A 27694-nucleotide genomic window follows, 5' to 3' on the forward strand; every position below is an offset into this window, starting at 1 on the left:
ACTGGCTGATAAACGAATTCTTCTCTATGTGCTAGAGTGAAAGCCAATATTAGTTGTCAAAGCAAAACAGGTAATTGCACTGCATGCTACAGTGTAGCTGAGAGGATTTCCAAAACAGAGGGTACTGTAATCTTATATCAGAATTAATTGATTACTGAGTTAGCCTATAGATCTAATTGTTCCATAGTTTGTTTAGCCAGATAATTGCATATCTTTTTTTACTTTTAGAGATGGTCTCACTCTGTTGCCTAGGCCAGAGTGCAGGGGTGCAATTGTTGGGGTTCAGGGGTTCAGGGGAGCCCTGAGCTTCCCTGAGAGGACGTTTCTCCAGGTTCTTGGTCTATCACGTTGTCAAGAATGAGAGAGGAGACCACGGATACCACACCCCAAGAGTGTTGCAGAAAAGTGATTTAGTTAGGTAGAGAGAGAAAAAGAAGGAGAGAGAGAGAAACAGCTAGCTCTCACACTGAATGAGAGAAAGAAAAGCTGCTCTCACACCTAGTGAGAAGGGTTCCCAGAGGGAGAAAACCAGAGAAGGAAAACTCCCCTCACACTGAGTGAGAGAATCCAGAAGATGAAAGACAGCTTTCACACTGGGTGGAAGGGGACCCCAGAAGGGAAATCCAGGAGGGGAAAGAGAGCTCCCACCATGTTGGAGGGGAGTCCAGAGAGCTGGAAATCCGGCGTGGGTGAACGAGCAAGGGAATTTATCCTGGGAAAAATTCCCACCTCCCCAAGTTCCTCTGGCCAATGAAAGGAGTTCCTTAGAACTTCTGCTGAGGTGATTGACTCTTAGTTTCTTCCCTGAGCCCTTGAAATTTAAACATAAATGATTAAATCTCCCCAATGGAGAGAGATGGGAGGGGCGCATGGCACTGGGGCGTTCCTGCCCTTAAAACTATGCCCCCTTGTGGACCCTGGAAAGAGAACACATTCCCTCACAATCATAGCTCACTGTAATCTCAAACTCCTGAGTTCAAGTGATCCTCCCACCCCAGCCTCTGGAGTATCTAGGACTACAGGTGTGAACCACCATGCCCAGCTAATATATTTTTATTTTTTGTAGGGACTGGGTCTTGCTATGTGCCCAGTTTGGTCTTAAACTCCTGGCCTCAAATCATTGTCCCACCACAGCCTCCCAAAGCACTGGGATTACAGGTGTGAGGCACTGTGCCTGGACTACCGCATCTTTTTATAACCTTAATAAATTCATCAGATGTGTCTCATGTGGAGTTACTCTCCATCAAACCAGACTTGGTGATCAATTCACTGTTAATAGACCACTAAGCCCTTTTTTCTAAGCGATGAAAAGATAAAAGCCAAACTTGTCTGCCTTCCTTTTCCCACAGAAGGTCTCATTATTTGTGTGCCCAATATTTGCCATGGTGTGACGCCCTGCATAGCCTGTTGTCTAAGGCCCCAGTGATTTTAAAAGTGAATTATGGTTCTATATAGATCCTGAAATTACCTTGGGAAATCAGCCTCTGCCTAAAAGGCTCTATCACAGCTAGCTGTGATTTCCAACTCAAGAGAGCGCTTTGTGATCCAAAATGCTCTGATTGGTGTAAGATCCAGAGGCAGGATAACATAGTCTGTGTCTCTAGAGCTAGAGAACCTGGGCTACAATCCTAGCTTTATGACCTACTCAGTATGGAACCTTGAACAGTTTATCTAGTCTTACGGCTTTCTCATCTGAAAAATGGAAATGATAGTAATAGCTCCTACCTCATTAGGATTGTTGTGAGGACAAGTCAATGAGTTAAAATAGGAAAATATAAGAGGGCTTGGCTCATGGTAAACACTATTAATATTCCAGCTATCATTTTAATTATTATTATCTTTATTGTTACCACTTGTATTATTGGTGGAGAAAATCTAAGAGCTGCTTCTAAGACAGCTCAAAATGTTCTGGATCAGGGGTTGTTGCTCCCATACACCCCTTCAGATATGCCCAGGCCAGGAGAGGTTGTCTAGTTTGTTCTGCTTCTAATCTAGTCCTCAAGGAGACCCTGAGCCTATGTGGGGCAAGCATAAATCATCAGAAGAGAGTGTGTAGGTGCTGAGTGATGGCTAGCCTTCTGCCACTTGGACTTGCAAATTTGATTTCTTTTTTTCAGTTTTCAGATTATTAAGCGTGCATTAGGTTATATAACAGAATGCGGTCAATGTAACTTTTTAAAAGAGAATAAAACTTTAAAAAGTATTGGGTGAGAACTAATACCAATACCAACGTAAGCTAATCGAACATGGTACCTTTCTGGGCAATTTACTTCCTCTCTCTGAGCTTTGTTTTTCTCACTGGTAAAACCAGAGTTTGAAATGAGCGAATCTTTATAGTCTCTTATAACTCTACTATTCTGTAAGTATAAGAAGACAATTCTTGAAGTCTGAATTATAGATTCTTCTATGGGGAAATAACTAAGTATATTGTGGCAGTTCATAACATAAATACTTTTCATATTCTACGTAAGTGAAAGTGTCTGGTTCAACTTGATTTTTTTTTTTTTAGTAATATATAGCCCCTCTTGTTTTCCTAAGGAAATTTTTTTTCATAGTATAACAAGTACTGGCTTGGTATTGTCTGTCCTTTTCTTTTTAGCCATTCTGATGAGTGTGTAGCATGTAGTGGTACACAATGGTTTTAATTTGCACTTTTCTGATGACTAAAAATGTTGAGCGTCTTCTCATGACTTTTGGCCATTTAGTGTCCAAGTCTTGTGTTAATTTTTCTATTGGATTCTCTCATTTTTCTTATTTATTTATAGAAGTTTTAATTAATTTTATTCATATTTAGGGTACCAGCCTCTGATGAATATTTGAATTGCAAATATATTCTTATGTGTCTTCCTTTTCACTCTCCTAATGGCATCTTTTTATGAATAGAAGTTTGTGATTTTAATGAAGTTTATAAGTTCATAACTTTATTGTTAGTGCCTTTTGTGTCTTGTTTAAGAAATCTTTGCCTACTCCAAAATCATAAAATATTCTCCTGTTTTCTTTTCTTTTTATTTTTTGAGACAGAGTCTCGTTCTGTCCCCCAGGCTGGAGTGCAGTGGCACAATCTCGGCTCACTACAACCTCTGCCTCTCAGGTTCAAGTGATTCTCCTGCCTCAGCCTCCCAAGTAGCTGGGATTACAGGTGCCTGCCATCACACCTGGCCAACATTTGTATTTTTAGTAGAGATGGGGTTTTGGCATGTTGGCCAGGCTGGTCTTGAACTGCTGCTCTTAGGTGATCTGCCTTCCTCAGCCTCCCAAAATTCTAGGATTATATGCATGAGCCACCACGCCCATCTGTTTTCTTCTAAAAGCCTACTCAATTTATTCTGTCTTCTGTTTTCTTTGCAAAGCCTACTCAATTTGATTCTTTCACAGTAATATCTATCTATAATTGATTTGTGTGTGTGTGTGACTATATGATCTGAGACAGGAATCCAAGTACATTTTTTTTTCTGTATGAATATGCAATTTACCCTGCATAATTTGTCGAAAAAGCCGTATTTCCTGTACCTTGCAGTGCAGTTTATTTTTGCATTAACCAAGTGATTAAATATGGGTGAATCTATTCTTTGGCACTGTATTTTGTTTCGTTGATATGTATTTTTCTTCTTTACCAATACCACACTCTCATAGCTAATAAAACTTTATAATATAAGTGATATAACTTTATAATAAATGTTGATATTTGATCAGGCAAAACTTCCAAATTTGTTCTTGTTTAATTGCTGTGGCTATTTGTGTCCCTTTGTATTTCCATATAAATTTTAGAATCTGTTTGTCAGTTCCTGCCAAAAATTCTCTAGAATTTTGGTTGGTATTTCACGGGCCACTTTAAGTGTGTTTTTGTGCAAGTTTATAGAAATGAAGTGTTTAATATTCAGGAGTCTTGCATAGTTCCCTTGTTTATCCTAACAGTTTGTCAAGTCTTTGGAGTTTTTTATGTATATTATCATGTTAACATGATTAATGACAATCTCATATCTTGCTAATCTTCATAGATTTTTTTTTTTAAACTTTACATTTTCTGGTGTTATTGCTTTGGGCAGGACCTTCATTACATTGTCGAATAGAAGTGATGATAGTAGACATTCTTATTTTCTTCCTAATTTCAGAAGAAAATAATACACTTTCAATATTTCACCAGTAAGCACAATGCTCTGTTGGTGCGCTGAAAATACAATGCTAGGCAAAAACAAAGCAAACAAAAATATAACTCCTGTCTTTATAAGGATTGCTTTATAATATTCACTTTTGAGGTAGGGGGTAAGGGGATACTTCTGTTGTCTATCTCAATTATTATTTTTAACTTTTATTTTAGGTTCAAGGGTCCATGTGCAGGTTTGATACATATACATATGTAATGTATGACAGGGGCTTGGTGTACAGATTATGTCATTACCCAGGTGTTAAGCATAGTACATAATATGTAGGTTTTTCTTCATTTTTAAAATTATTATGCATGCATCATAGTTGTGTATGTTTATGAGGCACATGTGATATTTTGATACAAACTTAACAATCTATAATGATCAAATCTGGGTTATTGAGATATGTATTGTCTCAAACATTTATCATTTCCTTATATTGGGAACATTCCAAATCTTCTATTTTGAAATATATAATAAATTACTGTTAACTGTATTTTTTGTGTTTAAACCTTTATTTATTTGTTTATAGTTTGTTACAGCAACTGCCTTCTTTATTTTTTATTTTTGAGTTCCTCAACCTCCTCCTCTCCTTCTACCCTCAAGTAGGCCCCAGTGTTTGTTGTTCCCTTCTTTGCGTCACGTGTAGTCAATGTTTAGCTTCCACTTATAAGTGAGAAAATGTGGTATTTGGTTTTCTGTTCTTGTGTTAGTTTGCCTCCATGTTGATCCATGTTGCTGCAAAGGACGTGATCTCATGCTTTTTTATGGCTGCATAATATTCCATAGTTTATGTGTTCCAGGTTTTCTTTATTCAGTCTGCCGTTGATGGGCATTGAGGTTGATTCCATGTCTTTGCTATTGTGAATAGTGCTGCAATGAACATATGCATGCATGTGTCTTTATGGCAGAATGATTTATATTTCTTTGAGTATACACCAAGTAATGGAATTGCTGGGTCAAATGGTAATTCTGCTTTGAGTTTTATTATCTTAAATAAGAAATTGTTTCTGTTTAATAGATTAAAAACTATTTAGATTATCTTTTTCTTCTTGTGTCAGTAAGTTGTGTTTTTAAAAGACTGTTGACTTTATCCATTTTGTCAATTTTATTGGAAAAAACATGTTTATAATGTCATCTTAATACTTTCTAATATCTGTGGAGTCTACAGTGTGGTACCTTTTTCTATTTGTGTTATTTTTAATCTGTGTTTTTTTTTCGTATTTTCTTGATCAGCCTTGCTAGAGCTCTATTAAATTTATTAGTCTTCACTGATTTTGTTTTTATTGTTTATTTCTATTGTATTAATTTCTTCTCTTTTAAAATTTATTTTCTTAAATTTTCTTTGGTGTGATTTGCTGTTTTTTTTTTTTTTTTTTTTTTTTTTTTTTTTTTTTTTTTTTTTTTTTTTTTTTTTTTTAGCTTCTCAAGTTGACTTATATGATAAATTTTAAGCTGTTTTTCTTTACTAATATATACATTTAGTACTTTAAATTTTACTATAAGCACCTTAACCACATTCAATGTATTGATATTATGTATCTTTACTAGCATTCCATTAAAAGTGTTTTCTAATTTTTTGTTCGACTTAAGGATTATTTAGGGGTGTATTTCTTAGCTTTCAAGCAGTTGGAAATTTCATAGTTTTTAAATTTTCTCTATCATTCTGTTATTCATGTCTAGCGTAAATTTACTGTGGTTAGGCTTTGAAGATTTCATTCCTCAAAATCTGTTGAGGCTTGCTTTATGGTCCTGTGTATTGTCAGTTTTGGTAAATGTTCCATGTGCCCTTGAAAAAAAATGAATTCTGTTATTGTTAGTTGCATTTACATCAACTTGTCAATTATGTCAATTTTGTCATCATGTAGATTTTTTCTATCCTTATTTATTTTTTAATTCTGTCAGCTCTTGCTTCACTCACACACACACACACACACTATTGGGTGTATACAGATTTAGAATTGTTTTATGTTCCTGATGGTTTGATTGCTTTATTGATCCACCATCTTAGTAGTGTTTCTTGCCATTTTGGTGTTTGTATGGTTTTTCTATCAACCTTTCTGTGTTCCTATATTTAAAGTTTGTTTTGTGAGCAGAATACACATTTTTTTCTAGTCTGATAATTTAGTTTTTAATTGGAGTATTTTCCCTCATGTCATTTGCCTTATTTTTGTCATGAATTTTTATTCCACATAATTTTTAAACACCACAGATATTGTTAATTTTATTTTGTAGAGTTAATATTCGTTTATGCATATTCACAAAATTACTTTTTTGGTGCTCTTTATTTCTTCTTGTACTCCTAGTTTTTGTCTGAGATCATTTTTCTTCTGTTAGAAAGATCTATGTCTAGGATTTAAGAAATGCTTTCCTGATGATAATGAGTTCTCTGTTTTTGCTTGGCTAAAAACATCTTTATTTCATCTTAATTTGAAGGAATATTTTTTCTGGGTATAGAAATCTAACCAGATGGCATTTAATAGTCTTGGATTTTCAAATAATTTTCATTATCTTTAATATTTACATCGATATTGGTATTCTAGTTGATTTCATGAACTTTCTTTTAACATCTCCTCCTCCTTCCTGGCATTTTTAAATGGAAATAGTGTAGAATTTGGAAAGATAAATGCCTTAATTCAAAAGTCATTTTTACCATTTACTACCTGTGTGAACTTGGTCAAATCATTTAACTTTTTTGAGCCAATTTTTAATCTATAAAGTGGGAAAAATATTATGTGGGCTCTGTTTCACTGGGAAGTTATGAGGGGACTGTTGAGATATTGTAAGTGCTTTGTAAAACGTAAAGTACCAATATGCTCAGCTGGCAATTTTTAGTGTTATTATTTACTGGAACAGAAATATTTTCAGTGTATATATCCAGAATTCTCTTACAAATGCAGATTTTCATGAGCACCCACAAAATAGTTCAATGATATTATTAATGTATTTATTTATGTCTATCCTTTGTTATATTAAGGACATTGTTAAAAATTACATAAAATATAACTTACACAAGGTCAGTCACAAGTTTATTTCTCATCTTTCAAGTGACTAACATGAAAAGAAAAACCTGGACAGTTACATAATTCATGATATCCATAAGATAAAAATAATTCATTATTCAGGAGAAGTGCCATTATTTCTTAATACTAAGTTCAGACAGGAATTTCCCTTTCAGTCTTTTTTATGATGTAGAGTTATTTAAAATATTTTCCTGCTGGTTTAGAGGTTATTGATTTGCATGTTTAATCCAAATCAGTGTTGGACTTATCTAGAATTTTAATATTCTGTTTCATACTCACCATGGGAGAATTATACATTTTAATGTGAGCTTCAAGTAGCTGCTCTTCCACTCCACTTGCAAATGGATTATATTCAGAGAATAATAAATAATGCCAATTTCCTTTTCAAAATGCTTGGATACACATTAGAGGGAAGGTTAGGCTATTAAAATTATATTTTGCATATATAAAATCATCAAAGTGCCTTAGGAAGATAATATTTAGCTGCATTTTATTTATTAGAGGCTAATTAAAAAAATCCTTATATTGATAAAATACTTAGAATCCTTACTATGTGCAAGCATATTAACTCTTGGTGTGTTTATTTTTTGGTAAAAAAGCTGTCATTCAGACTTAATTTTGTGCTTTATTCTTTCACTTTTTTGGTTTTTTTTGATAAACATTTAAATGGAAAAAAAAATTGAGACTGCAGTTTTTAAGTCAACTAATGATTGTATGTTTGTGCGTCACAGCCAGTGCCCCAACACATCTGAGGTTTTGTATGATGAAAACATTTAAAATAGGATATTTGTTCCTTATTTAAATTCTTTGACTTTGTCTTCAGGTCACTGGCATGCATTTTATATGAGATGTGCTGCATGAATCATGCATTTGCTGGCTCCAATTTCTTATCCATTGTTTTGAAAATCGTTGAAGGTGACACACCTTGTCTCCCTGAGAGATATCCAAAAGAACTAAATGCCATCATGGAAAGGTATATAAATAAATATGTTGTCACAGAAATAATTTAAAGTTGTAGTTATGTTTTAGTTCATTTGAAAACTAATTTTCTTTTTAAACATTACAGCATGTTAAACAAGAATCCTTCATTAAGACCATCTGCTATCGAAATTTTAAAAATCCCTTACATTGATGCGCAGCTACAGGTATTTAAAATGAAAGGGATTCGGAAAACAGGTATTAGCATTTATATCCACATTCCATGTCTTGAAGATGTGCATTTGGGATAAGATGCAGTAAGAATCAACCAGAAGGGAGGAAAAAGATGAAAAAGAAGCTGAGAAAAATAGTAGTCAGGACAATCTCTCTGCAAAACCAGGTGTGTGTGAACTTCCATTCCCCAGTGCCACTGAAAATGAGAAATTAGGGCTATGATTTTCTGCCAAAACTCAACATCCACGCTTTGGAGCTCTGTTGATAGATCTTACCTCAACTCTTTGTAACTATATCCCTGCAGAGACAAGACTATACTAACAAAGGATACTAAAATCTAGGATTTTCATTGAGCATTTATAATCCCAATCCTTTATTATATATCTCTATAATACTTTTTAATAATTAGCTAAGTTTATTTTGTTTTCTGGTAAATTAGGAAATTTGATACAAAGGCTATGTCTCAGGTATTAAGAAAGCAGCAAATGGTACCCTCTTTAGAGGGCTTTTGTTATTTTGTTTTTCGTTTTTAACTTCTCAGGGTTTTACAATACAAATCCCTGAGGCAAGTTTCCTCTAATTTTATATGTACCTTTAAGAGGACCCACAAAATGGTCATCCTCCTTAAACACTGTGCATACCTTTTTATCAGTAGGACATGTTCCAAATCCAAAGGAAGCACAGGTGATAAATGATGTGTACTTATTAGTTAACTGCTGGGCACCGTGCTGACACCAGGGAATGCCCAAATGAAAGAAACAGGTAAATTTCTTGTCCTTTGAACAAAACAGGATACTGTAAAACTAGGGAGAAAGGAAGGGCTTTGGTGGTCAAAGGAGTAGGTGACATTTCTTTACCAGTGAGCCAATGGGAAGCAACCAGCCATGTTAAGAGTCTCAGAAACAGTGTTCACATCACAGGGAATAGCTGGCACAAAGGTGCTGATTATGTTGTGCCTCAGAGGTAGATATAGATGGGAGGGTTCTTATGCAAGCATGTGCTCTCAGGGAAGCCCATGCGGTCATGGGGAAGGCAGGACAGGAGAGGGGAGGCAGGCTGAAGTTTCCTGGTACTTGCAGCTTTCCTTATGTGCAGGCAAAGTGGGCACCAGTAGAGCCTGCAGGCGTCCTCTGAAAAATTGCCTCATATTCTGGTTGTGGGGATCAAAAGCATGCTGAAGAGGCTGTGAGCATTCCAAAAAAAGATGAAAAGATACTCACAGGGATCTGCTGGGACCAGGCTGAGGCAAGTGAGGCCCTTGACTCTGGGGCAAAATTTAAGGGGACACTAAAAACTCATAATCAAGATAAGTTTATACATATATATATATATATATATTTTTGGAGATGGGGTTTCTTTGGTCTTGTTGCCCAGGCTGGAGTGCAATGGAGCGATCTCGGCTCACCACAACCTCTACCTCCTGGGATCAAGTGATTCTCCTGCCTTAGCTTCCCAAGTAGCTGGGATTACAGGCATGCATCATCATGCCTGACTAATTTGATACTTTTAGTAAAGACGGGGTTTCTCCATGTTGGTCAGGCTGGTCTCGAACTCTTGGTCTCAGGTGATCCGCCTGCCTCAGCCTCCCAGAGTGCTGGGATTACAGGCATGAGCTACCGTGCCTGCCTGATAAGTAATACTTAATGCAATATTTTAAAAATCGAAATTAATGCTTAAAACCCCTGGTAACAAAATATTAAAAGTTTAAAGAAAAGATCCAGCAGGGCCAGGATTAGGGTGAGGCGAGTGAGGTAGAATTGTGTAAGTTTAGGGTTGGATCCTGTCTTTAAAGTTTTGCTATTGTAATCTTTATTCTTATTGACAATAATTTTGATTTTTAAAAATAATGTTTACTAAAATTGTTTATCTTGGTTACTGAGTTTTTTGGTGCCCTTTTAGACTTTGCACCTGAGGTATTTTACTGGCCTCAACCTTGCACTAGCCCTGGGAGTGTAGACACTGTCCTCCTCAGGCTGGAAGGGTGGAAAAAGCTTGTGTCTTCCTGTAGCTGAAGGGAGGCCTGCCCGTGACTGGCAAAAGGGAGTGAACAAGCAGTGCACCGTGAGGCTGGAGAGACAGGCAGGAGCCTGACCCTGCAGGATCTTCTTGGAAAAAGCTACCATGTAATATTTGTAACTCAGGGAAAAATAGCATGCTTTGTTCTCAGGCTTCCTGCCATGGTCAAAATTACCCCAAATCTCAAAAGATACTTGGTAATTTATTCCCTTTTATCCCTAAAGAGGAGCCTTTAAGGTATGTGAGGGTTGTTGATCTTTTTTTTCAGCACCTAATGTGTAGATATTCAGAAATGACTCTGGAGGACAAGAATTTGGATTGTCAGAAGGAGGCTGCTCATATAATTAATGCCATGTAAGTAATTGCTTTGTTTTTAAAAAGCCCATCGAGTGTAAATGTTAAATGCATTTGTCTTTAAAAATCTATTAGTGCTAAACTGACTGCATGGAGCATCCTAGAATTCACTTAAGTCTTGCCAAGAAATTAAGGAGCTTCAGGAACTTCTGATTCCAAAGCCCTTTACCCCAGGTGGTAGCAAATTGAAATCATAAAAGTTTAAACCACTGCACAGCTTACAGATCTGCAGGGTAGCCCTGCAGTTGCCTTGCAAGGATATAGAGATGTTAATATCTCAAATATTTAGTAACACTTATGCTAATGATCCTTCTGTAATAACCATAAATGGCTTTCACATGTCGTTTGTTTAATGTGAATTGGCAGAGTGTCTACTGAAAAGAAAACATTGTGGAGTCCTGGGACAATTGAAAATAAGCCGAAATTCACTTTCTTGAAATATACATTCCCTCACAAAAGAACTAAACAATGTATTTCCCAAAGAACTATAACTATTTTCTGATCTCACTTCTCTCTCCTACCTCATTCAAAATTTTTGTTCTATAACTTGCAAGAACCCAGAATACTAGGTTCTTATATTTTGGGTTTTTGCATACTTGGACAGTCTTGTACAACTATGGTGTACAAGCGGTGTGCAGTACAGTGGGGTGAAAACAGAAGGCTTCAACAGGCTGACCTGGCACAGATATGTTCCTCCAACACCCAGTCCAATGCTTCTCAGCTCCACCATGTTTGCTTCCCGTCTTCACTCTCAAACTGAGGAAATTTGCACGATTTCCAGTTAAGATCCACTACGTACCACAGAGGGTAAATTTTTAGACATGTTCCTAATAACCTTGTTTTTTTCGTTTATTATCTGCTATTTCAAGAAAGGTTGAAATTTCCAATTTTATTAACTAGAGATGTGAGAGTAGTAGATATTTAAAAAATACGGGACTAGCTTTAGCTATCATTTTGTCCTGCAGTTATAAAACTGACACTGTTTACAATTAACGGCATTCTAGAATCCAGTTGTTTGGAGGGTATTTTACATTATGAAATATTGATTTCAGATAGTCACTGCTATTTTTGAGATCTCTGACTGTTTCAAGGAGATCCACTGGTCTGACAAAATAAGAGATGTATATTCCTGAAAATTGCATGTCCTCTGGAGTCTGTTGTCTGGCTGGTATTAGAGAGATATTAGAACTGTCCTCAGAGGTCACTACAATTTTCTCATAGTGTCTGTCAAGGAAAGAGTCGAGTGCAAGAGGTGTTGTATAGTATTGGGCCCTAACCAAGTCAGGAAGAGAAGCAAATGCCATTGAGAATGTGGTTGGAGTTCTTTCAATGTGCCTTCCCTCTGAAGAGCTTTAGGAGTGCACCCATCATCCCTGTCCACCTGGCTGCCTCTAGTCGGCCATCTTGCCCCCCTCCCTCGTGCTAAATCTTATTGACTATGTCGTCTATTCCAGGCTTAATATAGTAGATATTTTTGCTGCAGCATGATGTAGTGGTTAATTGCACAGATTAATAACACTCTTTCAATTCAAAATTCTAGCTCCCAGGTAATACTCTACGTTACTTTGGACCAATTTCTTAACCTCTCTATGACTATAAAAATAAATGTACCTACTTCATAGAATTGATCTGCATTTAAATAAGTTAATTCATGTAAAGTGCTTGTAAGCTTGGGGTCATTACCTGCTAAAATGTTAGCAATGTTATTATTTAGCCTCTCAGTTAAAGAAACATGCTTACATTAATCATACATTGAAAGAGGTTTATATACTAGTTGTTGGGATCAAAAACACTGAAGAGGCTGTGAAGCTGTAGTCAAAAGGTATTCACAGGGATCTGTTGGGACCAGGATGAGGCAAGTGAGGCACTTGGCCCTGTGGCAAAATTTCAAGGGGACGCCAAACACTTATAACCAAGATCAAATTTTAATGCAGTACTTTAAAACTCCAAATTAATGCTTAAAATCCCTGGTAACAAAATATTCAAAATTTAAAGACAGGATCCAGCAGGGCGAGGCAAGTGAGGTAGAATTATGTAAGTTCAGGGTTGGATCCTGTCTTTAAAGTTTTGTTATTGTATTCTTTATAGCTTTTTGACATTAATTTTGATTTTTAAAAATAATGCTCATGAAAATTATCTTGGTTACTGAATTTTTTGGTGCCCCCATAGATTTAGCACCTGAGGTATCTCACTCGCCTAAACCTTGTGCCGGCCCTGGGGGTGTAGACATTGTCCATTACAGTCTGGGAGGTGGGAAAAAGCTTGTGTATTCTTGGGATCTAGGGTTTGAACCTAGAGGGTGTTATTAATCTGTGCAATTAACTACTGCACCATGCTGCAACAAAAATATCTACTGTATTAAGCTCTGAAATCCCAGCTGGAGGAGACCCCTTGACCACCAGGGACACTTGAGTTGGTAGAGAGAGCTGCTTAGAGAAGTGGTAGGGGCACCATGGCAGCCAGTGTGGAGCCCAGAGGGTTTGGCGTGAGAGTGTCTGCAGCAGAGCATGCCCAGGGAGACCATTCCCCTAGGCTTGACCTGCTCCCATGGAAGACTTTAGATCCAGGGGAACTGTCAGACCTGAACTCTGCAGGGCAATCTTGTCCATCAGAGGAGGCTGGTCTGACCTGAGCTTCCCTGAATCTTCTGGCCTCTCCTGAGTCCCAGCCTGGCCATGCCTGCTTGCATTGCAGCTGCGGGTGCCCTGGGGGTCCACATCATAGCTCTTGTACTGCTGACGAATAATGTCTGGCTGGAGGAGAGATCCAGTGGGGAGGCCTGCTTCCTCCTTTAACTGCAGCTTCCCCAGGCCCACAGCCACCCACCTCCCCACGTTGCTTTTCTGGCACATACATACACGGGCAGATTTTGACTTTCCTGTCCTGCCAGCATGCATATGTATGCACACTGCCCTGCCACTGCTGCTTGTAGGACTGTATCCCTTCTTACCTCCCCTGCCATACCACCATTGCAGTGGGAGCCTTGGCAGGCACAGAGATAGCCAGCCCTGGCCCTGCCAGCACCCTGCCCCCGCATCAACACTGCTGTTGGAGTGAAACTAGATACAGAGAACAGTGGACCCTTATGTGCCCTGAGCAGCCACCCGTACCTGTGTCAGCATGCACAGAGGTTGCACGCAGACCTATGCCCACCAGCACTGAACCCCTGTGCTAACAGCGCCACCAGCAGGACCACATGCACAGTTGCCGGTGGAGGGCCCTGACTCCCTGAGCCATTCTGCCTCTGCTGCTGCTGTGAATGCCCACAGGGAGACAGGCACCTTGACACCTGCTATCACTCATCTACAGCTGACAAATATGCACCCCTCCACACTGCCACTGCCACTGCTGCTGCTGGCATGTACAAACAAGGATGGATCCTGCTGCTACCATCCTACAAAATGCTTTGGCTGGCATCACCCATCAGAGTGTAGTGACCAGCTGTCCAGGAGCACATTCCCCTCTACCTCCAACCCAGTGCAATGAGTTGACAATCTTGAGCAGCCAGAGAACAGAGTTGGGACCCATTACAAGTTCCCCAGAGTTAGAGCACAGTCCAGCAGTTGGGATCTGAGTGCTGGCTGCCTAAAATTTTCCAGAAGCAAAGCCACTCTATTGAAGCCACCTTATACCACAATCAAACCCTCAAAGTTATCAAATAGAATAAAAGGAAAGAAAATCCAAAGGATAGCAACTTCAAAGATTGAAGGAATTTCCACCCACAAAGATGAGAAAGAACGAGTGCAAAAACTTTGAGAACTCAAAAAGCCAGATGGCCTTCTTTCCTCCAGAGGACCACAGCACCTCTCTAGCAAGAGTTCTGAATCTGACTGAGAAGGCTGAAATGACAGAAATCGGATTCTGAATATTAATAGGAATGAAGATCATTGAAATGCAGGAGCACATTGAAACACAATCCAAGGAAGCTAAGAAACATAATGAAATGATATAGGAGCTGACAGACAAAATAGCAGTATAAAAAAGAATGTAACTGACCTGACTGAGCTAAAAAACACACTACAAGAATTTCAGGCCAGACAAGGTGGCTCACACCTGTAATCCCAGCACTTTGGAAGGCTGAGGTGGGTGGATCATTTGAGGTCAGGAGTTCAAGATCAGCCTGGCCAACATGGTGAAAACCCATCTCTACTAAAAATACAAAACTTAGCCTGGTGTAGTGATATGTGCCTGTAATCCCAGTTACCAGGGAGGCTGAGGCAGGAGAATTGTTTGAACCTGGGAGGTGGAGGTTGCAGTGAGCTGAGATAGTGCCATTGTACTCCAGCCAGGATGATGGAGTGAGACTCCATCTCAAAATAAAGAAAAAAATGCAACCTCAAGTATTAGTATCAGAATGAACCTAGCTGAGGAAAGAATCTCAGAGCTTGAAGAATAGTTTTCTGAAATTACACAGGAAGAATAGAGAAAAATGAATGAATAAAACCTGTGAGAAATATGGGATTATATAAAGAGATCAAATCGTGTCTCTGAAAGAGGTATGGAAAGTGGAAGCAACTTGAAAAACATAGAAATGTGTTACATAGAAACACAGAAATATCATCCATGAGAACTTCCCCAACCTAGCTAAAGAGGCCAACACTCAAATCAGAAAATGCAGAGAACCTCAGTAATATACTTCACAGGATCATCCCCAGGACACATAAGCATCAGGTTTTCCTAGGTCAAAATGAAAGAAAAAATGTTAAAGCAGCTGGAGAGAAAGGTCAGGTCACATACAAAGGGAAGCCGGTCAAACTAACAGTGGATCTCTCAGCTGAAACCCTTCAAGCCAGAAGAGATTAGGGGCCAATATTCAGTATTCTTAAAGAAAAGAAATTCCAACCAAGAATTTCATATCTAGCCAAACTAAGCTTCATAAGTGAAGAAGAAATAAGAGCCTTTTCAGACAATCAAATACTGAGGGAATTTATTACCACCAGACCTGGCTTATAAGTCCTCCTGAAGGAAGCACTAAATATGGAAAGAAAAGAACAACCATACAAACAAGTCTGCAAAATAACCAGATAACTTCATGATGACAGGATTAAATACACAGATATCAATACTAACCTTGAATGTAAACAGACCAAATGCCACAATTAAAAGGCACAGTGTCAGTTTGGATAAAGAAGCAAGGCCCAACTGTAGGCTGTCTTCAAGAGACCCATCTCACATGCAAGGACACACAAAGGCTCAAAGTAAAGGGATGAAAAAAATCTACCAAGCAGATGGAAAATAGGAAAAAGCAGAGGTTGCTATTCTGATTTCAGACCAAACAGACTTTATACCAATAATAATAAAAAAAAAAATAAAGAAGAGCATCACATAATGATAAAGGGTTCAATTTAACAAGAATTTCTAACTATCCTAAATATGCATGCACCCAATACAGCAACACCCAGATTCATAGGGCAAGTTTTCAGAAACCTTCACACCTGTCAGAATGGCAGATCATGAAGTCAAGAGATCAAGACTATCCTCGCCAACGCGGTGAAACCCCATCTCTACTAAAAATACAAAAATTAGCAGGGTGTGGTGGTGTGCACCTGTAGTCCCAGCCACCCGGGAGGCTGAGGCAGGAGAATCGCTTGAACCCAGGAGGCAGAGGTTGCAGTGAGCTGAGATCACACCACTGCACTCCATCCTGGTGACAGACCGAGACTCTGTCTTGAAAAAAAAAAAAAAAAAAGTAAAAAAATAGACGCTGGTGAGATTGCAGAGAAAAAGGAACATTCATACACCATTGTTGGTAGTATAAATTAGTTCAACCATTGTGGAAAACTGTGGCAATTCCTTAAAGACCTAAAAACAGAAATATCATTTGACCCAGCAATCCCATTACTAGATATATACCTAAAGGCATATAAATCATTCTGTCATAAAGACGCATATATGCATATGTTCATTGCGGCATTGTGCACAATAACAAAGACATATATCATCAACCTAAATGCCCATCAGTGGTAGACTAGATGAAGAAAATGTGGTACATATACACCATGGATACTACACAGCCATAAAAATAACAAGATCATGTCCTTTGCAGCAACGTAGAGCTAGAGGCCTTTATTCTTAGCAGAGTAACGCATGACCAGGAAACCAAATAACACATATTCTCACTTATAAGTGGGAGCTAAATGATAAGAACACATGACACATAGAGGGGAACAACAGACATGGAATTTTCAGAGGATGAAGGTTGGGAGGAGGGAGAGGATCAAGAAAAATAGCCAGTGGGTACTAGGCTTAATATGTGGGTGACAAAATAATCTGTATAACAAACCCCTATGACTCAGGTTTACCTATAGAGCAAACCTGCACATGCAACCCTGAACTTTAAATAAAAAATAAAAAAATAAGATTTAGGTATTATAATACTAGCATTTTGGAATACTTTTTATGTGCCAGACACTGTGCATATGTTAACTCATATGATAGTCACCGTAGCCCATTCTTTACAGATGAGAAAACTGAGATTCAGGGAGGTTCAGTTACTTGCCAAAGGCCACAGAGCTAATGAGTGGTGGAGGTGGGATTGAAACCCTGCCTAACTCTAAAGATTGTGTGTTTTATCCACAGGGTGGAATTACTGTGCCATGCTATTTGCTCTTTAATGGCCAAGATCCTAATTTGTTTTTCATTATGAAAACTAGTCATTGGCAATGAAATGAGCAGGAGTTTGGAAAGTGAATAATTTGCTTTTAAACAAAAATCCAATTTGAAAAATTCTGCTTATTAACTGTAGTCCTGGTCGGCTCATTACGTACCCAAAGCTTATGAGCTTTTGCCTGGCCTGTCTCAAGATGCTTTTGCTCTCAGCAGTGTAGTGATACTTTTATAAAATATTTGTTTAATTTCTCTGAACATATTTGGAATGGGTTATATGAGGGGAATCTTTGTTATTTATAGGCAAAAAAGGATCCACCTGCAGACTCTGAGGGCGCTGTCAGAAGTACAGAAAATGACACCAAGAGAAAGGATGCGGCTGAGGAAGCTCCAGGCGGCTGATGGGGAAGCCAGGAAGCTGAAGTAAGCGCCTGCCTTTTAGGCACTCACGCCCTGGACTACTTCTCAGGGCTCTCAGGGAATTTACAAAGAAAAGCAAAGACCAAAACAAGAAACATCAGTGCATACGGTTATGTATTTATGTGTTTATTCATTTGTTCATTCACTCCAAGATGAATATTAAGCCACAGATTGAATGTCAGGTGCTATTAATATCAGGCTTTCAGTCTTGGGTGAAGGGAAAGATGAACTATTTGGGAGGTTATTAATGATGAAAATAGAGCCAGTTTCCAAATGAAACCTCATTGTTGTTGACAGCTTCTGTACATACCCCAGCAGGAGGATGAAAAGGAGGCGTCGCTGTTTTACCCGGATTCCCTAGGTTCTTGCTGTGTGCCTTCTACCAGGGTACCTCACTTATTTATAGGAAGGAGACTTTGTTGGCAGGAAATCATTAGCTTTTGGAAAAAGCAGACTGGAAACATAGCTCTTTTCTGTCAAGTGAAGCATTTAGAAAAGTCTACGCTCAGGGCAGTGCTGCTGGCGGGAAATATCACTAGTAATTAGAGTATTTACATGAAAAAGTGAAATTTCAAGTGTTCGCCAGGATGTACAGAAAAGGGAACCCTTGTACAGGAGTGGTGAGAATGTAAATCAGTACAGCCAGTATGAAAAAATTGCATGATGATTCCTCTAAAAATTAAAAATAGAACTACCATATGATCCAGCAATCCTATATTGGATTTATATCCAAAGAAAATGAAATCAGTATGTTGAAAAGATACTTACACTCCAATATTCATTGCAGAATTATTCACAGTAGCCGAGACATGGAATTAACCTACATATCCATCAACAGATAAGGGGATAAATAAAATGTGGTATGCTGGATAAATAAAATAAGTGGAGTACTATTTAGCCTTAAAAAGATGGTAATCCTATCAATTGCAACAACATGGCTGAACCTGGAGGACATTATGTTAAGAGACATAAGCCAGGCATAGAAAGACAGATACTTCATGATATCACTTACATATGGAATCTTAAAACGTTGAATTCACGAAAGAAGAGAGTAGAATGGTGGTTACTAGGGACAGGGGGCCATGAATGGGGAAATATTGGTCAAAGGGTAAAAAGTTTCAGTCAGACAGGAGAAATAAGTTCTGGAGACCTATTGTACAGCATGGTGACTGTAATTAATAACCATGTTTTGTATTTTTGAAAATTGCTAACAGAGTAGAGCTTGATTTAATCATCCCACAATGTATGAAAACATGTATGAAAACATCACATAGTACATATAAATCTAAATGGTTTTGTCAATTAAATTTTAATAAAGCTGAAAAAATACATGTATAAAAATAGAATTTCAAAGAGCCCTAGACCCTCAATTTCTGAAAGACTGATTTATCTGTTGGTAGGTTATCAGACTTCCTAATTTTTCTTCGTTTTTCTTCCTCTGCCAATGTTTTGGCAGCTTAGGAGCCCCAAGTCAAGAACTAGAGAGACAGAAAAAACCTGAAAACAAATCTATTCATTTTGTTACCTTGTTAGTTTATCTGAAAAATGATTTAGAGGTGTCTTTGTACTTAGAATGAATATCATGATAAGCCAAGTACGAATCTATGAGTCTATTTTCCCTTAACATGTACTTTCTTTAATAAATGGGTAGAAAAAGATTTCTATGAAAGTACTTTGTGGGCAGTGGTGTGTTGGTAAATATTTAACAACCAGCTCTGGATCTGAAGGGGGCTGCTAATTTGTTTGCTGATTTCTCTGGTATAAATACTTCTACCATGGCCAGTATCAAGTTACCAATATGATATCATATAGTGTTCAGTTGGGAAGATATGTACACAATCTGCTCTTGGGAGCCAATACAAGTTGGCTTCTGCAAACCACTATGACATTGAGTGTGGGTTTTACTGGAAAAATATATTCACATAAATTGCTTGAGCCATTGCATCAGCTCCTTGCCCCAAATCTGTTTCTAATACCTTAGCAGTAGTGATATTTCCAAGATAACATGATTTGTGTCACTGACTGAGGGTAAAAGGAAAATTAAATTTCTGATAGGAACAGATTAAAAAGACAAATTTAATACTTTATGTGCAGATTACAAAATATCATTTAGATTCAAACAGTTTTATATTCAAATAAATCACATACCTTTCACATGACATACTAACAGTTTTTTGTTTGAAGGTAATGGTTTTAAATACAGTTTGGCCTTGATTTGGTGAATAAATTGTATTGGAATTGTTTCTAATTGTTGATTCTAGAATCAAGGGGGATCAGGTGTTTTAGCTAGAAAATGACTATTGTCAGAAGAATTATAACGTACTCATTTTAGAGATAAGAGAGTTTGACTAGAAGGGTGTTCAGTGACTTTTCGGAAAACCTGAGTGTAAGTTAGCCCACAAGTTGATAATAGGAAGTCAAATCTTTCTTCCAGTTTAGTAGCAGGTCTCTTAAACTCAACTCTCCTGTAATAGAGAAAACAAAGTAAACGTGTCTAGAAAAATTCCCCTGCACAGTGACTCCCATGTATTTCCTCACAAATTCTTTTATATGTAGCTCTGTTTTTACTTTTTATGGGTTTGTTCCTCCTGAAAGCAGTTTTTGTGTCATTAGTGTGTGTTAGGCACATGCTAGGCACTGGGAACACACAGCCCTGTCATTGCACTCGGAGAACGCACAGAGATGAGCACTGCTTTCTCCTGCTGCTGCATTTTGGGATTTGTAAGGGGGAATAAGGAACCAAAGCATACTGTGTGCTTTAAAGAGAATCAGCCGGGCACTTCACTGCATTCACCGTGATGAGGGAGAGACCTGATGGCCTGGTTTTCCAATCCCCCAGTCTGCCTGTTGAAATAAGGATCACACTCATCTGTAAAATATAGATATGGCTTTAGCAATTCAGTTATTTTTCTACATTCACTTTAAACTTACAGAAAGATTGTGGAAGAAAAATATGAAGAAAATAACAAACGAATGCAAGAATTGAGATCTCGGAACTTTCAGCAGCTGAGTGTTGATGTACTCCATGTAAGTACCCTCTTACTTTAAATTTTACACAAAAATTTTTCTTGCTTCATATTCATGGCGATGATTGGGTGGGAAAAGGGACAATGGAGAAAATAAGAACATCTAGATTAATCTACATTCTAGAAAGGATTCTAGAATGTAGGTCAACAGTTGGTGACAACAATTCAAAGCGGCTGTAGCCAGAGGTGGATCAATTGATCGGTTTAATAAAAATCAAGTGCCTACTCTGTGTAAGACAACTGAATTGGCACTGAATGCATAATTGATGGGTTAAAATGATTAACTGACAGAACAAATGTGTGTATCTAATTTTTAATTCCACCCAGGCTATGGTTGCTTTACCTCTTTAATACATTATTCTCTTTGTCTTGTTTTTTTCTTCTTTTCCTTTTTATTTTGTCTCCTACCCATTTTGTTGTACATTATGGTAATAACTTCATTCAAACTTGAACTGCCATAGATGTTCAATAATGAATAGAGTTGTAGATTCATGTGAAATGACCCCAAATTCATGTCCTCGGCATTCCAAATCTGTAAATAGCAAACACCATTTTCTTTGATGGTTGACAGTATCTCCACAGGCCATGGGTAGGCTCTGATTAATAAGGTGGTCTTTACAGCATCAAATGTGGGCAATAGACATCAATACCAACACCATGGCTCTTCAGGTAAAAGCAACTTGGGATGAAGTCATTTCTGTGGAGAACTTCTACTGTCTCAAATTCTGGTTATTTGTCAATTGGAGATCCCTGCATGTGAGAGATTCTCTCCTTTAGCAGGAATCGCCAAGCCCCCGAGGCTGTGGGGACAATCCCCCAAGCCCCAGGAATGCTAATTCTTTTGTAGCTTGGTTATCGGAGGGCTCCAGACCCTGGGGCATGTAGGAGAGCTCACCCTCAGCCAGACAGGGCTCCACTTTCAGGGGGAGAGCTGCCAGTGATGCATCTTTCTCAATTATTTAGGGGTTCTGGGTGCTTTGGGGTTCTAAAAATCCCAAGTTGGGAGCAATAAGAGGCCTAGTTTCCTCTGACCTCAGGAATCTTCCTCTCTTTGATGGACCAGTTAGCAGACAATGTGGGATGCTGATGATAAGTACCCAATTCCATCTCCCTTTCCCCACCCATCTGCCATTCCATTTAAGTGAAGCCTCCCTGTGGGGTCTGTTGCAGGCTCCAGAGACTTGGGAGATGGTTTCTTTCCTGCTCAGGGAACTTGGTGAGTGAAGGACTTACTGGCTAAAGGGCCATGGGGTCAACAATAGGGCTGGATCCCTAGGTGGAGAAGGATCTTGAGGCAACTACCGTGGAAGTGCTCAAGCCCCCTCTGAAAACTGGGTGCCTTTCTTCAGCTTCCCACATGCTTCTAGGCCCTGCAAATGATAGCCCATGAAGGGGAGTCTTTTTCTCTGGTTCAGTCGGCTTTGTCCCCACAGTGCTGAGAACTGCACATTCCCACAGATCCTGACAAGAAGGCTGACAAAATTATAAGGATTCTGAGTTTGTTAACGTGTAAACTACTTGCTTATTCAGCTATAGAAATGAGGACGTAGAATGCTCAGGGATCCCTGATTCTAAGGGATTTTCCCCCTAAGATTTAAAATTGAGAAGTAGAGGCATGGTATTCTTTTGTTTTATAAAATCTAAGTGACTTCATTCTTGAGGCTACTATATGGCAAAAAAGAAATTTAGTTTCAAGTATGAGCTTAAATAATAGTGCCTGTTAATTTGCTTAACTTTTTTGCTTTTCTTTTTTGACCCTTCAAGATCACCCTGTTTGTGTTCTTTTTTATTGGACAGTATTATTATTGGTGTTATTACTACGTTGCATGAGGTCTTGCCTTCCTCTTATAAATCAAGGTCCTTTTGAGGTCCTGAAGTAAATAAGGATAAGCCTGAGACCATATGGCAGACAAAATCCCAAGAAATGTTGTTATCTGTATATTATTTCACAGAACATGGGAGCTAGACACAGAGTTCTGATCTTGGCCCAAGTCAGTGAAGAAAGAGAGGATTTCACAAGGATCCTATGAATTCCCAACTCGTGACTTTCTCAGTGACTTCCCAGTTTCATCCCCTTTCCTTCAGCAAGGAGCAAAGGGAGCAGGAGGAGAAGCGACAGATGCTGATGCTGTTCTGGCCAAAGACTGTGGTTCATTCTGAGGTTTAGTGCCACCACTGTCTTTGGCCCTGAGCTTTCCAGAAGCATGATTCCTATGTTTATATATTGATGGGGGCAGAAATGCTCCAGGCAGATAGATGGCTGTTGAATCTGTTCTGCTCGAACACTGTCCTCTTGCCAGCTGGTTCGGGCCCACAGCCTGGGTGGCTCAGCACCCCCAGGCATCCTGCCCTGTTTTGTGCAGTCACATCAGCCATCTCCCTCTGGCATATGGTCAGCATCCCAGCTCTCTTTAAACTGTGTTCAGGAAAACCTTCTCAGCCCACTTGGGTCCACAATCAATGGACCCTCCTCCAAATTCTTATGGCTTATTGAATTCTCAAACTTGAAATGCACCTGGATCACCTATGAATCTTGTTAAGATGTAGACTCTGATTTGATTAGTCCAGGGTGCAGCCTGAGATGTTGCATTTCTTATAAGCCTTCTGCTAATTTCAGTGCTGATGGTCTGATTCCTATGTACACTCTGATTAATAATGAATAGAAAATGGGCCTCCCGAAATCAGCACTTCACCTTCAGATGAAGGAAGACTTGGAAAACCACTGCTGAACAGACCTTGTCATAATCTCTTTAGGAAAAAACACATTTAATAGGAATGGTAGAAAAGGAGGAGCAATCTGAGGGAAGATTTTCTTGTTCACCCCAGGAGGAGGATGAAGAGAGATGGCAAGGCAGGGACGAGGCAAGTTTAATCATACGCACAAGCTCAAAAGTGAGGCAGGTTTAATGATTTCCAGAGAACAAAGGGGAAAGAAAATGGGAAGCTGAACACTTTGTAGAGGAGCATGAAAAGTGTTAAATGTAGCAGGAAAAAGCTTCACTGAGCTGAAAAAGATGAAATAAATATAGGAAAGAAGTTAGATTAATCAGATGCAAGAGGCTAAAGAAAAATGTGATAAGAAGAGAAAGAGGAAAATGTTCCCATCTTTGAATGTTTTCCTTCCCGTTGTTCATATACATGTTTATGATTTAATTTCTCATTAATCTCATTGTGACTCTGTTCTGTATTCCTTCTTTTTTCTCTCTTGCCTGACGGAAGCAAGCTACTTTATATTTCAAAAGCACTTACAGAAGCGAATCAGAGTTATGGGAGAGAATGGGTTCTAGGTCACCTCTTAAACATGTTATAAAAATTATTTGAGGCATGTAGGAGAGTAGCTTCCTTTGTTTTTCAGACCCTAGCTGACATGGCCTTTTATTTTGGCAAGCATTTTCTGCTTGACTGAATTTGGGCTTTGAAATCTTGAAGCACCATTGACTGTGGAATCATGTTAGGCACTGTTTCTCTGAAGCATGACAGCTTAAAACAGATACCATAATATGTAAGACAGGCCAGGTCTGTCTTTGATCCTGTAGCATCTACAGCTGTGCTGGTGCTAAAGTTAGGTCTCTGTGAAAAGTACATAGTAGATCAGGTCTCCATACCTGGAGTGGTAATAGGCACCAGAGATCAGACCATGTCCTTCTCTTTCTAAGAGAAGCAGTTGTAACAATTCTATCTTTCCCTTTAAAGAGAACCTCAGCAAATCAAAGTTAATTGATATTCCAAATGCATACCTATTTTCAAATAATTGCTGAAGTACACTTAAAGAACGTATTTCATGTACTCTCTGTTCTTTATTCATAAAGTTCTCTGTGTGCTCTCAGTGATCCTTTGAAATTGGAACCAATTTTACCTCCTGAAACAATTATACAGCACAGAAAACTGACTTCTGAAAAATACTTTATGATGATATTCTCACAAATACTGCACTGCAGTGTGGTATGGCTTCATTTTACTTATTCAATTAAGATTAGTTTGAACTTTCTTTTAAATTTTCTTTTATTAAAAAGACACTCTTGGAGTAGTTTCCCATGAAAACCATTTATCCAGAAAAATAGATCACCTCAGCACCAGCTCCGGGTTAAAACACAAATACACACACACACACACACACACACACACACACACACACACACAAAACGAAGGGAAAAAGATGAAGTGATTTATTGATTTTGGCTAAACCTTTAATTTTTTTGAAGTGTGTATTCTTTCATCAAGTGGTCTCTTAGATCTTTTTCTTTAGGGAAATTGGAATTCATAGACTCGCAGACCTTTAAAGCTAGAGAGGAGCTCTTGTAAAGCTAACACCTTTAATTTTGAGATGCAAAAACAGCAGAGCTGGAGTAGGGTGTAGTGAGTGGAATATCCTAGGTGCCAAATTGAAGGAGGCCCCCTCAGTTGTCCATGGGGTGAGTGCCTTGAGTTGGTGCCTTGGGCATCCCACTTGGCTTACCTAGTCATGATCCTGAAACTGAAGCCCGTGAAGGTTAAATGCTCTGTGCAAGGTCACCTGTCTCATTGATTCAGGGCTGTTTCTCTTACCCCAAGTTACCTACTGAAGTTTGAAAATGTTTAATTAGTAGGATTAGGTAGACTTGTTTCCAAATAGTCTTCAAAATAAGAATACTTCTTTCATTTGCGGTAGTGCTGTTTCCTTCTATCAACATTTCATGAATTGTTAATTACCTTCCACAAGGAACCTGATGAACCGACTTTAGAGAACCTGCCTAAATCTCAGCCTATTCCTTCCCTGGACCTCAACAAACTTGAATCAGTTGTAGAAGATGCCACATCTGACCTCGGATATCATGGTATGTATTTGCATTGGTTTTCAGAAGGATGCTCACAGCTGCTGCACTGGTTGCTGTGGCTGACTTTGCAGTGGGCCTATCTGGCCTCTGAGAGAAGCTCTGGGTGTGTGTATGCAGCTCCGTGCTATCGGTTTACCAGGGCTGGGCAATGACCAGGATGAAAAGTAGAGAAGCCAAGGATTTTTCTGTCCTTTCTATCTTCTTTGCAATTATGAGGATGAGTTGGAAACTCACACCTGGTGAGGGACCTCTTCTGGGTGGGTTAAACAATGTTGTCATTAACCTGACTTTGGAATCATGTAAACTCTGAATGCTCTGTGTTTCCCTGTTCTGTAAATGGTTCTCCCAACCCTTATACGTTTAAATGAAGCCAGACTTTGGAAAATCAGCTATGCCATGTGCAATCATTACCAGAAAATAAAAGTGCTCAGAGCAGGAATACAGAGGCAGGCCTGTAGGATGGCTGACTTTGCTGGAGGACTTCCTGATGCCTTTGCTACCTCAGTCTGCACAGCAAACTAGTATACTTCCACCAAACCTCTCTTTTCACTTGGAATAAGACTTTCCAAATGGAGCAGATACATCCAAATGGAGTAGGTACATCATAACCTAATGGTTAAATGCATGAGTTTTGGAGTAAAAAAGTTGGCCCTGTCAGAGAAGCCCGTCACAACATAATCTCTCTAGGTCTCAGTTTTCTTATCTATGAAACAAGAATAATAGTGCCTTCTTTCAAGGTTGTTGTGAAGAAGAAATGAGATGTGGCATGTGGAGTGATCTTAGTTAGTTCAGTGCCCAGCATACAGTAAGTGCTAAAAAAGGGGACGCAGTTGTGACGCTTTGAGCAGAAGAGTGTTATCAATATAAGTGCCTTCTCAGCCTTGTTCACCATTCTCCCCAGTGCCTGCAGCAAAGTTCCAGGAACATTCTAAGCACTCATGAAATATTTCTTGAGTGAATTAATGAGTGGACAAATACATGAATGAATGTTAGTCTGGACCTCTGAGAGGCAGATGTCAAGATGGAACTAAAATTGCAAGCTTACTTTTAGAGAAAATGCCTGCATAAAAGAAAATAGGGAAGAGCTAGGAAAAAACAAACAAACAGAGGAACTGTTAGACCACTGATTAAAGTCTCATTCAAAGTGAAAAGAGAGACTTGGTGGACGTGAACTAGATTGCTCTGCAATCAGAGGTAACAAAGGCATCAGGAAGTCCTCTAGCAAAGTCAGCCATCCTAGAGGCCTGCCTTTATATTCCTGCTGTGCTTCAGTAGTAGCTGTTATATGTAAATTTTCAGTGCGTAACAGAAGTAGCACCCAAATACAAATTTCCTCAGCAAGGCAATTTGCTTCTATAAAAGGGTGCAGCTCACAGATGGAACAATGGTGAGTGCACACCTGGACAAGGGAGGGGAAGGGGCTCTTATTCCTGATGGAGGTAGCCCCGACTGCTGTGTCGTTCCCCTACTGGCTAGGGTTAGAGCACACAGTCTAGTCTAATTCCAGTTGGCTATTTTAAGGGGAGCAGGGGCACGAGCTGGAGTGGTGGGGTAAGGTAGTTTGGCGAGAAGGATGGTTATGGGACAGGTCAGAGCAGGTAGCCAGGGGTGACCTAGGTCAAAGCAGATGACTGGGGCAGGTGACTAGGATGAGTCAGGATAGAGCAGGGGACCAGGGCAGCAGATGTGAACTACTGATTAGGACTAGGGGAAAAGGTTGTTAACTGAAACTACAAGGAAGTTAAACTTTAAAATGGAGGACAAAGAACTGAACATACTGACATACTGATTCTTTGAAGAGAAATTCGGAGTTCACTATATCTAACATAGCCCCTGGGGAAGCATCGTAGCCTCTGAGAGAATGTAGAGATGGATTTCAGAGCACAGCAGCTGGGATCCTTGGCCACTTGCACTCTGTGTTGTTTGTATCCTTATAGCTGCACAATGATATAACAACACTCTTGGGCAGCAGTTTAGCTCTCTTCTCAAATCGAGAATAAAGGTAGTGAGCCTTGGATTATCTTGTCGCCTCATCCCAGATTTTCACTTGAAGTCTTCTTAGATAGAGCTGTTAGAACTTGTGCTGCCTCTTTTAGCTGTTTGGAGACAAGCATCTGAAGCTCTTTAGATCGGCATTA

At 39.0% G+C, this 27694-nt stretch overlaps 1 protein-coding gene across 5 annotated transcripts in view; it reads left to right on the forward strand.

Moving 5' to 3' along the window:
* The window catches only part of NEK11 (NIMA related kinase 11), a 314403-nt gene that overhangs the window by 114399 nt on the left and 172310 nt on the right, over window positions 1-27694 (forward strand). For all 5 annotated transcript variants that reach the window (XM_017510167.2, XM_037731926.1, XM_037731928.1 and 2 more), the window contains 6 exons: window positions 7992-8141; window positions 8235-8313; window positions 10605-10690; window positions 17600-17719; window positions 20650-20743; window positions 25442-25556. In XM_017510167.2, the coding sequence (XP_017365656.1) occupies window positions 7992-8141; window positions 8235-8313; window positions 10605-10690; window positions 17600-17719; window positions 20650-20743; window positions 25442-25556 (644 nt within the window). The remainder of the gene's footprint in view (window positions 1-7991; window positions 8142-8234; window positions 8314-10604; window positions 10691-17599; window positions 17720-20649; window positions 20744-25441; window positions 25557-27694) is intronic.

Source organism: Cebus imitator, unplaced genomic scaffold (assembly GCF_001604975.1).
Source record: "Cebus imitator isolate Cc_AM_T3 unplaced genomic scaffold, Cebus_imitator-1.0 Scaffold432, whole genome shotgun sequence".
Taxonomy (NCBI): domain Eukaryota; kingdom Metazoa; phylum Chordata; class Mammalia; order Primates; family Cebidae; genus Cebus; species Cebus imitator.